Below are 14,770 nucleotides of genomic sequence, written 5' to 3'. Positions count from 1 at the left end.
GACAGACATTAAATAAAGATACTATCTTGACAGAGGCCGCAATTTTAAACTAAAGTGTAAAAAATAAGTACAAGATAATCTGTTTGTAGATTTTAATAAAATTAGCACCTTTTCATTAATAACTACATTGAAACAATTCTAGCCCATTAAAAGTTGAATTATTCTGACGATTGCAAATCCAAAGTCCTTACCAATGAACCCAGAATGTGGTCATTGCAATGAGTTTGTGAAATGAACTTTCCACCCTTCCTAGCCACTTCTCTCTCTACAGGTTGTTTATTTCTTAAAATGGACTGTTTCCTCTTAAAATGAGTCCACTATTTTTTTTTAAGAAATATTACTGATTTTGGCTTTATGCAGTATCAGAAATGTTTCTTGGTGAAATAAAGTTGCAAGCAGTCTGCAGAGTAATCAAAAATGCACTTTATAGGGGAATTGCTATTTTCATTTAAAAGAATAGGAAATTATACAGTGCCTTGTAAAACCAAATAATGGGAAACAGAGATACCGTACATACACATAAGACATGTTTGCATGCACAACAGAGAAGTAAGTCATGAGGACAAAGCAACAACAGCGATATACTGGTATGACATCTAGGAAATATAAAGGCTAAACAAAATAATTCTACTTTTAATTTCACTGATTTTTGTAGTTTAAGTCACTCTGGACTCTTTCTTTAAGGCAAAATATATTTATGTCAATATTCCCTGAGGACCTCTCCATCCCCCTGAAATGAGCTAATGATAAATGCAATTAAATAGAAATTGTTTTTGAATCTAAATGGATTCCAATAATCTAACTAGCTGGTAAGGGAATTGTGAGCTAAAAAAGAAACTTCCTTGAACATAGGCTGAGGCAATTCCGCAAGAAATTCAAACTGTTAAATTTTACTAATGACAACATCCAACAATATCCAACATCAACTTACCGGTCCATCATAAGAAAGCACGAAAATAAAGCCTCATCTCCTCACCTTAGGGTCTATCTTCTTGAAGTTAGGGTCCTCTTCATCCACTTCAAAATAGAGTTCAGAGGAGGTGACAGAAAGAGTGCCCTTGACTACTACAGAGGGGGCCACAAGCTGTGCTGGTGTGCTCAAGCTAACAGGACCTGCCAAAGACAAAAGACAAGCTGACCAACTTGGAATGGCCTCCCCCCAAAAAAAATATCAGATTCAAATAGAAATCAAATTTAATTTTCAAATTTAACCCCAGGACCAAATTGCCTGCTGACTCTTTGTACCCTACAGAGTCAGTTCATCCCAATCGTCCTTGGAAAATGCAAAGTCAGGATTCTCATGCTAGGAGATTAATAATAAGCAGCTAATAATTCCAAAGAAAAAGGAGGAAATTATTTTAGAGTCTGGAAACCTTTAGTGTAATCTCCTGGTCAGAAAGTGACTCTGCCCAAATCAGTCTATCCACATTCCATTTAGAAAAGAAGCCTCAGGCTATCAACCAACAAGAAACAACAACCAGGAGCAAGGATAGCCAAGGCCAGAGGTTAGCTGAGAGTTTGGCTGAGGCAGGATTACAAAAAGTGAAGGAAAAATGTTAGATTGTATTCGCTAATAAAGATTTTGTGCCAGACTGACACAAAAACCTTTTCCATAACAACTTTACTCCCACGAAATACTGATAAAAAGACTTCTTTTCTAAGCCCGCCTTTCCCTGCTAAATATTGTTCAATGCTTCCAAATCTAATATTAGTGTAGTCCAGGGACTCTGGGAGTAAACAGCTGGAGGCTGGGTTTCCAAGTGAATGAATTTTTATTGGAATAATCAAATCTCCACAGGGCTTATCAAAGAGACAAATCAGCCTGCTACTGAAAACAATAGATTCACTACAGATATAAATGCATAAAGTATATTAGGGGTAAGACTCAAGTACGATCTAAAAATAATTATCTGTTACATATATTTACATGGAGAGAGATAAAATAAGAATGTGAAATGGTATGCCTCTTCCTTATTGCCTAAATCCGAAAAGAGAAAGAAAATAGCAAGAGAAGATTGGCATTTACAGTTCTGAATTCATACAGTACCCATAACCATGGTGCACCTATTCAGATAATCAATGAGTGAATAACTGTTTCAAAATTCAGATGAATTGACATTTCCATCGATTGTTGGGAGGGTGTTGGTCCTTAATCTCACATCAATCTTAATGTGTGCCAGTCGGACAATAAGAGGGATGCTCTTCAGAGATCAGAGCAGGTTTTGCCCTCTATTCCCCATGTACAAATACATTGTGTTTGCAGATGGGCAGCAGATAACTGCAAAACAGCCATGATTTCCCAAAGCTCATCCCTATAAATGGATGAAATAAGCAGCTATGTGTTCTTTTGCTGTCTCCTTTTGCCCTCTGTACATTAGCATGTAATCCTAAAAAGAAATAACATTTTTTCAATCACTCTCAGACATTCAATTACAGAGGAACGAGACAGCTGCAGGAGCGGGCGGCGTAGGCCCTCCAGAAGACCCCTGACAATTTCCACTTCATTTCTAACCCACACCACTTTATTAGTGTGGATTACTTCTTAATCCTATTGTCATTGTCAAGATTATATAATTAAACTCCCCTTTCACCTCTATTACTGTATGAATGTATTACTAGTAGCTAGAATAGAGCAAAATAAAGGAGTTGGAAATAGGTAAATGTATATGGAAGAGGAGAACAGAGAACAGTGGTGATCATCTTACACTTTTCTTCCACTTAACAGCCTACTATAACAAATTTCTTTTTACTTTACAGGCACCAAAGATAATAACACATTCTACTTTTGCTGTGCATTGTCATTCACTGTATAGGGAGCATCAGTTAATGAGATTTCACTTACTTAAAGACTCTGATACCTTTTATCTGAAGTTGTAATTTAAAAAATGGGGCATTACATAATTTTCACCAATAGAAATTATGCTCTTTAGTTTCTACCTAAAGGGATAGAGTTGCAGGCATTAAGGAAAGAAAGCCATTTACAAAAATTTCAGGCTAAACAAGAGAATTTTTCCCATAAGAGAAGTAAAACTGAAAATCTGCAGAGTGCAAATCAAAATTCCTATAGCAGGTGAAATATGTGAATCCTGTGAAAAGCTATAGCTTTCTTGGAATGGATTTTTTGAGAGAGTTAAATGTATACATAGCACATTCACTAAGACCTGTATATATCAAAGCAAATAGCTCATCTGCCTCCAAGCTTTATTTACAAAACAAGAGGCAGAATTTTACTTACAGTCTCATTTTATAGATAACTCCCATGGGAGGAGAGAAGCAATTTTATTTTGTTGTTGCTGCCTTTAAACTATATTTTTCCTTTCCAGTGAAAATTATTCATAAAAGAAATAGAGCATAGTGTAAAGAGATCGAATAGAACAAAAAATAAAGGAAAGAAAAAAAGGAGTACTTCTTATCTAATGGTTAGGTGAACAAAACCCAACCTTCTTGTGGGTTTAAACTTGGTAGTCTCAGAGGTCACAGCTGAAAATGCAAGTGATTAGATGCTCATTGGCCCAGGAATAGCTGAAATGGCAGCGCAGCCTGAATTTACCCGAAAGATTCTCTAAATCTTTCTCGTCCACGGATGACAGAGTATCATCCTCAGCTTCCAGGAGGACCTCATTTTCGGAGTTCTGATTCCCCAAAGCCTGACTCTTGATGGACTGTTTGCCTTTAGCAAGGATATCTTCATCCGCAGCTGAAATGAAAGGGAAACAAAGCTATCAGTGCTGGAAAACGCTTGGCAGAGGGGCAGAGAACTGAGGTAAGTAGAGGTGGTCAGAGGGCCAGTCCTTTCACATAGGCGTCGAGAGATGGTTGGGATGACACCCAGGCTTCAGCTGACAAATGTGATTCCTCAAGCTAGTTTAATGTTACCCTCAACAAGCGCCCTAATCCCATTAAATCTGACCCTTGCACCAATCACCAAACCATTTATTTACTTATGGTTAGGGCAAGAAAAAGTTCAAAGGAGCACATTTTGGAGAAATTTGTTTAGGAAAAAAAAATCAGAACCTAGTTTTGAAAACAGTACCTACATAGCACAGTAAAATTAAAAAAGATGGATTCATGCTCCCAAGAAAAAACTGCTGGAGTGGGGGCAGGGGACTGAGAAGGATCTGGCCAGAGGGAAAGATGCATGGTCACCCTCCCGCGCATGCACGCGCACACGCGCGCGCGCGCGCACACACACACACACACACACACACACACACACACACACATTGACCCCAGTATTTGAGTCATTAAGCAGCTGGCTTGTTCTCTTCCTCTTTACTCCAGCCTCCCTCCTTCCATCACAAGATCCCTTTCCCTAATTTCAGACTGCTTCTGTCCTTATCCAAATATCCTAGAGCTTGGCAGCATGGAAACTAAGCAGAGCCTATACTGCCATTGTGGCCTCCTCCTAGTGTTTAAACTAAAGGGCTAAAGCACCCCGGGAGGCAAACATAACAGAAAGCCCACAAGGAAAGGCATCTTGGCAAAAAGCCACACACTGCTGTACTGGGGAGGCCTGCAGAGAGCAAGAGCAAGGTACCAACCTCTGGGGCATAACCAGGAAGCCAAAGGGAGTAGAGGCCAGTGGAGGGCAAGAAGGGATGGGCACAAACACAGGAAGTGCAGAAGCAAGGTGTGGAGGTGGAGCAGTCCCAGCCAAGGGTCACTAGGCAGAGCAAGAAATACAGCTGAAGAGCAAAAAAGATGCAACACAGAATTCTGCCTTAACTCCGCCAAGGTGGCTCTCATCACTCAGAGCAGTTTTCTGGTAAAGAAAAGCATCCAAATAGGTACTAAAATCTTGAGACAGATTTTGGGGGTGGGGGTGGGGATGAGGTATTTGTCTCTTTTTTCACTTGAATTCCTTGCTACCCCAACAACAAATATTGTTACAGGTTTCTTGATGGGGAAATTCTAGCTGAAGCATAGATGAAGAAACCCGAGTATCCCAGGCAGCAACTTGGAAATCTAAGCACTAGTATTTCTGCAGACACACAGACAGAAGAGTTAAAGCTCCTAAATTATAGAGCTTTCAGTCTGCAGAAACATAACTAATATTTTTCTATGTAATTTATCAAATTAGTTTAACTGTTACCTTGTGGATGTGACAGATTAAAGCTTCTCTGAGATTAATAGAAATAAAGATAAATTCCACTCTTATATTTATTGTGATTCACTATGTAATTTATAACAACACATGATACTATTTAAGAGGACATTGGGCTTTCTATTAAAGAAGCCATGGGAAGATGTTTCTGTAGTTCACTGTGAATATGCTACAACGGTAAATACAATCTTACTTTCTTTCATAGCCACATACAACATAGTATATATACCAAAAATAGAAAAAGGTCTTCAATAAATATCTGGGGAACGAAAGTCCCTAATATGGCTTTTTATAAGATACAAAGAAATAAATCCAAATCGCACTAAATTTTAGGTTTCAGGAGTGTAAATTTTCTGCTAGTGTTTATATTTCAAGTATTAATACTTCCTTACTCTGATATTCATCATGATTAACATTGCCCCTAGCCCAAATTAGATCTTTTAAATTTACCATTGAATGTACTAAAAACACAGTCACATAAAAATAAAAAGAGCAACTGTCATCTATATATTTTGATGAAACAACCTATAATAAACACACAATTGCCAATGTGATTTTAGCACAAAATCAGTGTACAATGGGGATACATTTCATTATTCAAAGCAAAAAGTAACAACGATAATGTTAAATAGCACTCCTCGCATGGAAGAAAGTGGTCAAAATATTTTACACATTTAGCTCATTTAACTGTGATAAATATCTGGCTAATTTCACCTTTTCAGATAGAGTAAAGTGGCTCAGAGAAGTTGACATATTTTTTGCCAAGTAACCAGCTGGTGGGGAAATGAATCAGTATTTCAATCCAGGCAGCCAGATACCAGAATAGGGGCCCTTAACCACCACGCCATAGGAAATGAAATCTACCACAGGAATGGGCATTGTAACTTGCTGGTAACTAATTACTTATTTCTTGTAGTATACTGCAAAGGGTTAGGTCAAAATCGAAATGAAGCTTTTTTGTTTGTTTCCAAACCTAAATTGGATGTATTTATACTAAAAACATCAGAAAAAAACCCTAAATTATATGCCCTTGTCATCACTTTTTCTGCCCACTGATATAGTGTCCTTAAGTACATTAAGCTTAATTGAAAAACAGTAATAATAGGGGAAACTTTAATTCCCAGGGATGCATCTTAGAGATACAGCACCAGCTATGAATTGTGAGGCCCTGAGTTCAATCCCAGTACCATAAATAAACACATTTACCAAAAAAATTAATTGGCACCATTTACCAAAAAAGAGTAGTCAGTGGCAATATGCGATTCTTTTTATTTTCAATATGCGATTCTTTAAAACAACTTAACAAATAAATTTAAATGACCTAAAAAATTGTTATTCTTTCCACCTGAAATATTTGAATATATTCTCATCATGCTGATACATATTACAGTACTTTGATTTATATAAAATTTTATGTAAAAATTTAAAAGCAGATAATATACACATATAACACTCATTTTAATTTATTTATTAACTTATTTTTATAAAGTCCAAATTCTGGAATTGTTCAACCTCAACTGAAAACCTCTTGTCATGGAAAATATGCAGCTTACTGATATTTAGAATGGTTTTCCTGTAATTAACTCCCCCTTGAGGATTTTAAGTTCACAGCAGTAAAATTACCAACAGTACTCTAATACACACCACATGCGCTGGTGTTCAATTCTCAGTGGTCTAATAGCTTTCTACTAAAGAACTCCCCCCACCACCACCAAAATTAGAACAAACTACCCCAAGCATAAAATAAAAGGTGATTATCATGCTTATATGACCTGGAAAAGAATATTTTTAACATTCGTCTGTGTTTTCTCAATCAATGGTTAAAACAAATAACTATTTTGATATATTCTGTGAGTAGGCTCTAGTCTGTTACAAAAGTTCAAATGGATAAAGCCAGAATATACATTTGGTTCTGCTTTAAAGCTTGATTCATATCTATTCTTGGATAATAAAATCATTACCAAATATGAAAAATTTTTATATCACTAATTAGCAGATTGCCTTCATCTAATCTCACCTTTTATATTTACACTAACTTAATAAATTGCAACTGTTAAATGAAAATGGAGAAATGTGTCACTTTTTTTTTCTTTGCAACATGGCATTTTATTCATTGACATGAAGAGCAATAAAAAGCTCAAAAGTTGGCCCTCAAAATATAAAGTGTAAGTGTTTGGGCATTTGCTCTTGGAGTAAGCTGATTTATCTATCTCTCCACTACAGGCTAGATCAGAATAGTTAAAACAGAGGAGGAACACAAGAAGCTGCTCTACCTACAACATATAAACCCCCTTTAAAAAAGTCCATTGCATACTGAATTGGAATCACCAATAGTTCATATTATTTAAAAAAAAAAAGGTACATATATTGAGAATCAACCACTTAAAAAGGTAACTACTAGAATAATAAAATTACCTCAAATGTACATTATATGTTTGCATATGCACTAAATATAATGCAAAGGACATAAAATTATAAGTGCATGTTCTGAAAAATAAGACACTTGAGGTATCTTGTGTAACACAACTCTGGTTCCAAACTAATTGCTTTTGTTTTGGGGCTACATCTGGTGGTGCTCAGGGGTTACTCCTGGCAGACTCAGGGGACCATAATGGATGCTAGAGATCAAACTTGGGTTGGCTTCATGCAAAGCAAACACCCTACCCACTGTGCTATCACTCAAGGCTACATGGTTCAAAATTAATTTTCCTTAATAGTTAATGCTATTTTTGGAGTCACAACAAAATTAAGTCTAGAAACATAGTAAAATGTAAAATATAACTAGAACTAATCAAATCAAACTCCTCTCCAAAAGATCCTTAGTTCCTCAAAAGTATTAGAGAACCCAGTATTTGCTGATCCTAAAAAAAAATTTAAGCACTGGAATCTGATATTATTGAAGTCAGGAGGAAACTCAGGCATAATTTGGGATCTTTATACATCATCCTCAGAAAATCAGATGAGGGGCTGGCGAGGTGGCGCTAGAGGTAAGGTATCTGCCTTGCAAGCGCTAGCCAAGGAAAGATCATGACTGCAGTTTGATCCCCTAAGCCAGGGGCGATTTCTGAGCGCTTAGCCAGGAGTAACCCCTGAGCATCAAATGGGTGTGGCGCGAAAAAAAAAAGAAAGAAAATCAGATGAGTTACTTTAATCATTTACATGCTTACAAGATACCTTGTAAAATATGCCAACACCCCTTATATATTTATATAACACATATATATCACTATAAAAATGTTAGAATTCAATATGATTCTACTGCAAAACTTTTGTTTGTTTGCTTGTTTGTTTCTGGGACATACCCAGTCATGCTCAGGGATTACTACTGGCAATCACTCAGGAATCTCCTGGCTGTAGTTAGGGGATCAGATGATATACCGAGGATTTAACCTAGGTTGGCCACATGCAAGGCAAGAGCCTTATCCACTACACTATTGCTCCCTGCAAAACTACTTTAATGTTTTAATTAAAACCAATCTTTCTATTACTTAAACACATTATGTAGAGCTTAAATTTTAACATAAAATTCTTATTATATTTAACAATGAATTTTAGAATATAGCCTAATGATAAAAGGGCTGGCTAGTCACCAGCATGACTGAAATTGAGTCCTACACCTAACAAGAATTACATTTTGGGCTTTCTTCCCTCATTTTTCTAATCTGTAAAAATAAAGTTAAGCTATACTTTATAACCTTAGGTTCTTTACAGATCAAAATGCTTTGATAATAAATAACTGACAAACTAGACTCTATGAATTAAGAAATTGTTAAAATCTGTACAACTGACTTCTATTTGAAAACTCTAAAATGGAAAAAAACAACCTCAAAATCCTCTGTTTGATGCTACTATTTCCCATGAGAAAGTTTTAATCATGAAAGGAAGAATTTTAATTTCCAAATATGACTCAGTTTCTGTAAAGTTAAAGAAATCTCCCATTACAAAATGACTTTTATAAATAACCACTTTGGAGGGTCTCTCTTTGAAAAATTACCTAAAGCCCTTTTCCCCAAGCAAGTTAATGTGAACTTGGGAAGGGCAATTAAATTGTCAGAATTAAAAAATTTGTTTTTAACTAGAAGGTAGCCAGAAGTAGAGTCATGGGGCTAGTATTGATCGCCCGAACAGAGAACATCACTCTTCCGGTATTTACTCTGCCACCTTTACACCAGAGGCTTTCCTTCAAATCAAATCAATCTATAAAAAAGATGGCTATTACTACTACAATACATAACTAATCTCTAGCACCATTTCGATTTAGATACCTTCCTCTGATAATGGTGGCATAGTTCATGATACTTTAAGGTTCTGCATTTTCAAAGTGTCATGCTAAATCAATTAATAAATAAAAGTGAGAAGGCATAAATCTGGCATTCTTCTTCATAATACTTAAAATTCCAAATAAAAATGGAAGCAAAGAAGCCATTCAAAAGTCTGTCATTTCAATATTTACAAGCTTGTTTCCTAAGCGCTCGACTTAGAATAAATTTAAAATTTAAAAGAATTTAATAGTTAACACAATTAAATCTGAATATGAACTACAAGGCATTACTTAATAAAATACTTTTAAAATATTAAGCTTTCTGAGAAGTAAAATGTCTGCCCCAAAGGCAGGCAGGGGAGAGATGGTGGAGGAAAACTGGGGACAATGGTGATGGAAAATGTTAATTGTACTGCAAACTAAAGTGTCTAAAGTGAGAAGAAAAAAAAAAAAGAAAAGAGAGAAAGAGCTAGAGAGAGAAGTAAATGTACGCCCCAGTGACAAGAAGGGGAGAGGACATGGTGAGAGGAAAACTGGAGACAATGGTAGTAGGAAATGTATATTGGTGATGGTTGTTATACACTGTATGACTGTAACTCAATTATGAACAACTTTAAATGTGGAAATGAAAACTGTATTATGAACAACCTTGCAATCACAGTGTTTAAATAAAATGAATAAATAAATAAATAAAACATTAGCATAGGTAGTAAAAAATTAAGTTCTGCAGAAATCAAACAGCACAAAGGTAGAGTGTTGTGCTGAGTTCTAAAATTACCTTTTTTTTGTGTGTGTGTGTGGTTTTTGGGTCACACCCAGCAGTGCTCCATGCTCAGAAATTGCTCCTGGAAGGCACGGGGGACCATATGGGATGCCGGGATTCGAACTGATGACCTTCTGCATGAAAGGCAAACACCTTACCTCCATGCTATCTCCGGCCACCTAAAATTACTTTTTTAATTGTTTTTTAAAAAGTAAGGTTAACTAAAAATTCACCCCTTTATAATAATTTATTAACTGACAACTGTCTTTGATTGCAAGAGCATGAAGCATCACACACACATATGTAACATTAGCTCTTTAAAAATATCCATTTCATATTTAGTTTTGTTTCTAATTTTTTAATATTTTAAATATTAACTCTAAGATTGGTAATGTTGCGAATAGAATAAAATTCCATAAAATATTTAACTTTGTCTCTCTCCACTTACTATGCAGTAAAATATAAAAATTGATTATTAAACATTCAATTACTTCTATGTAAGGATCAAAGATTTTAAATGACAGTCAGAATTAGTAATACATACACTTTTTAGTTAATTCCCAAAGTACATTACTAAAAAAGAAACTTAAAGAGAATAAGATTAACAACAATGAACTTAAAATGAAGAATCCTGTAATGCCCCCAAATGGCAAACTATATTGTTTTAATAAAAATTGTCTTTATTGAGTTTTTATTAACTGCAATATATTTTAAATTCAGTTACTAATAATTATCAGCAAAAGGGTGAAAATTCACTTGTTTGTAATTTATAAAAATTAACTTCCCCTCTTGTCCAGATATAAAAAGAAAAAAATTCCACTTCTTCTTTGTCATTTATGGACTTTAGAATTCACAATTGACGTTAAATTGTAGGTAAGAAAAAAAAACATTACATTTCGAATTTTAAAAGCATATAACTAGTCCACTATGAAAGGATGAAATTGGAAAAAAAAGGCTAATTTTTTAAATAAGAAGGTCATTAACTATGAATAATTTTTAAAATGATAGGAAAATAACATGTGTAACTTAAATCTTTAGCACAACATAAAATGTACAAGAACCCTAAAAGCCAAAGTAGCCTAATTAATTTTACATCTTATTTCTCCTTCTCCACCTCCTGCAGCTGAAGATGTAGGGCCCTGAGACTATTATTGCTTTTAGATCACTTTATTATTGACTATTCTCTGTATGATCATTTATTTTAAAGGACTGATGTCACATTTGGTGTTATATCTGATGACATATTATGGACATTTTCTTCCAGAAATGGCTCTAAAGGCTGAGTGCAAGAGGTTAAGCTGCCTGACTGAGGCGAACCTAAGATCACAGACTTTTAATCTAAATTCTAACTATCCCTGTTGAATTGAAAAAATTTTTATATACTACACTATCACTTAACATAAAGTTTCTGAATGTTAACTGGTATCCTGAATAAGAAAAATTAAAGATGCTTCTTACATTAAAAAATATATGCTTTGGAAAATAAAAATATTTGAGAATAATGTACAGAATAGCATCCAACTTAATCAATCTATCTTAATTGGCTTCCTAAAATTATAAAATAATAAAGAAAACACCATAATGATAAAGTACATTATTAAATCCAAAGGGCCTTTTCCGTTTTTCCAGCTCATCAGACTTTGACTTAAACTGAATCTCAGTGATTTGCATTAGATCAAAAACAGGCAAAATGTTTTGTTATCAAGATAATAAGATGATGCAGAACAGGAACATGAAAATGATGTCTATTCTCTTCTTTCCGGGAGCTATCTATCACGGCCATCTACAAATCAAGGCTCCGAAAGTATCTATGCACTTGGACATTTATTACCTTCTCTCCTGCTTCATAATCTCCTGCTAATAACACCATGGGCAAGTGGAAACCATGTACATACAATAGCACCCAGAAACCCATTTGATTTGTGAATGCTATTTGTCTGCAATGTGTGGATTTAAGACCAGCATCCAGGATTAATTTACTAAAAGCTACTGTGTCACTAAAGGGAGAGATGTGTTACCCTTTTAGTCTGAAACAAAGGGTCTATTTGAAGTTTTACCTGTGTGACCATAATATATATTTCTTGATGTCCTAATTTAAAAGGACCCTCCACGCTATAAAAATTCAACTTCTCCTTCTGCGGTGAATAACTGAAATGTGGTAGTGGCCCATCGCAATACCTTGGATTAATGAAGTTATGCTCTTCATTACCAAGTGCTGTACCTGCTGCTATTGGCAAGGAGGGTTTTACACACTGACCGTGTTCCACGGCTGTTTTTAGTGTCGCTTCAGGATGTGTCGATCCTAGAGGGTTACGCACAAATCGTCGCCGGCGCCGCAAGTCATCTTCCCAGTAGTCAAGGCGCCAGAACTCACGAGGACGACTACAATGAAACAGAGAAGCCACATATGTTAGCAATTATCAAACAGCGTGGTAGCGCTGAATTTCTGCATAAAGCTCTCCTTGTTTGTGCTGCCTTCCCCCCACCCCTTACTCTTAATTCTCCCTCCACCTCACAGTCCCCTCTCTGCAATCTTTAACTTAGGTATGTCCTTGAAAATAACAATATCACCTTCCAGGCTAAGGAACTCCTTTTCCTTTTTTCTTGGAAGGTGGAATGTGCACTAAATACATCATTTTGAAATGAATTGCTGACAGTGTGATCAGTTTCCCCACACTCTAGTGGCATGTGCTCTGATTTCAGCGTCATTTCAGCCTCAGCAGGGCACCTTTCTCTGTGGCTGCATTTATAAACCAGAATAGGGAAAAGGCTATTATAAATATGGTATAGCATTACCTATATTAATCAAAGTCTGTCCCCCTTCATTTTTCTTCCTAATTTGTGCCTTTTTGCACAAGGTCAGTAAATCATACCATGAATTCTTGGTCCAGAAAGTGTTAACTTTAATGAATATCTCAGTTACATGGTTATGTATGTGATAATAAAATATTACTCTGTTTAGATGTGCAGGAATTTAATTAAAATAATCTCTTAAAATATTCATTACATTTAGCCCCTGAGGCTTAGAACAACATAAGAAAATGCATTTCTTTTCCATTTACTGTTTTTAAATAAACCATTCCTATAGAGTGAAGTAGCAATCTATTTTCAAGCAAATCAGATTGGATTTCTGTTTTATGTAGTCTGTTTTCATATTTAATTAAAAACTACATGCTATATGATGTGCAATAATTACTATATTCAAAGCATACTTTTAGAAATGTATTTTTTTAAAAAGGATTCAGTCAATTGAACTTCTACAATATTTCTCCAATTATGTGATCTTTTATATTGCAATTTATAATGTGAGCTTTTCTTTCTTCTTTACTAATCATGAACTAGCATGCTGAAAGGTTTTATATGGAAAATATGAACAAGAAATTTTTTCAGTCACAATTACAAAAAATCCATGAAGAATATATTTTTCAATAGATACACAGCATAAAAATGTCAAAGTTGCAATGATAAAAATAAAAAAAATTCATAATCAAAACTTCTGCAAGAAATGACTAACACAAAATAAAAATTCATGATCTAATTTCATGAGCTAATAATATTGTACCTGTCAGCTTTGACAAACTAGCTCTCTTGACCAACTGACAGTCCCAAAATATACAGGAAAAAGTTTGATATTTTAAAGATGCCACCTTTAAAAATTTGAAATAGATTCATAAACAGATACTTTTACAATTAAAAGTGATTTCAAATCACTATTGAACAGCCAATAGTATATTACCTAAAATAATTATATCTTTTCATAGCAATAGAAATCCACCACTCCTTCTAGAGATAATGAGAATAACAAAAATTCCTTTGCACATTTTATCATACATAAAGATGAAGAGATATAATGTCGTCAAAATGAAATCTAAAAACTATAGAAATTTTATTTTGGAAAAAAATTCAAAAGCTCTTTTATTCCATTTTGGGGGCAATTTTGTTGTCTTCATTTTAAAAACAAGTTTAGAATTATGTCTTACAAACAAATAAGATTATACATATAAGCAAAGAACAACAGTTGTTGTTACTCAATAAAATTCTCCTTAGGCAAGAGGGAGAAAGGCAGCACCCAGATGGCTCCGTGCATGGCTTTGATAGTCGTGGTGCAGGGATAGGCACTTCATCATGCTGCCTACCTACATTTATCTGTTAAAATTATTATCAAATATCAGCCAGGATGCAGTCGTGAATCACAGGCAGCTCTCGTCTTCAGGGGAATGATACAATGAGGGTCTATTCATCAGAGAGGCAATCGGCACAAGTAATTAGTTTCCTAGACTGAGATCTCCTACAACGCCTATTTCAGTCAGCACCACAAACATATGACGATGTAAAGCTAATGAAAGCTGCTAAAATTTGTTAACCTTTCCTGCCATCAATCCTTCTAATATTCTAGGCCTCAGTATTATGCAAAGGTAGTAAATTATTAATTTGTCATTCATCCATCCTTCTGAATTTTGAATCAAATTAAATGGTGTCAATCTTCTTGATAACAATTAAAATTGTAAGATATATTAAGCTATTACAAAATTATTACTAAATTGGGTAACAATAGATTCTAGTACAATAGACAAGAGTGAAGTCAAAACCAGTGACTAGTAAAGCATGGGTGCAGTAATTTGTGTCATAAAGGAGAAAGATG

General features: G+C 35.0%; 1 protein-coding gene across 2 annotated transcripts in view; it reads right to left on the bottom strand.

Moving 5' to 3' along the window:
- LRBA (LPS responsive beige-like anchor protein) overlaps positions 1 to 14,770 on the bottom strand; it is a 662,022-nt gene that overhangs the window by 265,543 nt on the left and 381,709 nt on the right. For both annotated transcript variants that reach the window (XM_049770186.1, XM_049770185.1), the window contains exons 37-39: positions 12,386 to 12,510; positions 3,551 to 3,697; positions 977 to 1,113 (exon numbers count right to left, since the gene is read on the bottom strand). In XM_049770186.1, coding sequence (XP_049626143.1) covers positions 977 to 1,113; positions 3,551 to 3,697; positions 12,386 to 12,510 — 409 coding nt within the window. The remainder of the gene's footprint in view (positions 1 to 976; positions 1,114 to 3,550; positions 3,698 to 12,385; positions 12,511 to 14,770) is intronic.

Source organism: Suncus etruscus, chromosome 3 (assembly GCF_024139225.1).
Source record: "Suncus etruscus isolate mSunEtr1 chromosome 3, mSunEtr1.pri.cur, whole genome shotgun sequence".
NCBI lineage: Eukaryota > Metazoa > Chordata > Mammalia > Eulipotyphla > Soricidae > Suncus > Suncus etruscus.
The sequence above is the reverse complement of the archived record's forward strand: the minus strand, read 5'-3'. Positions and strand labels throughout refer to the sequence as shown.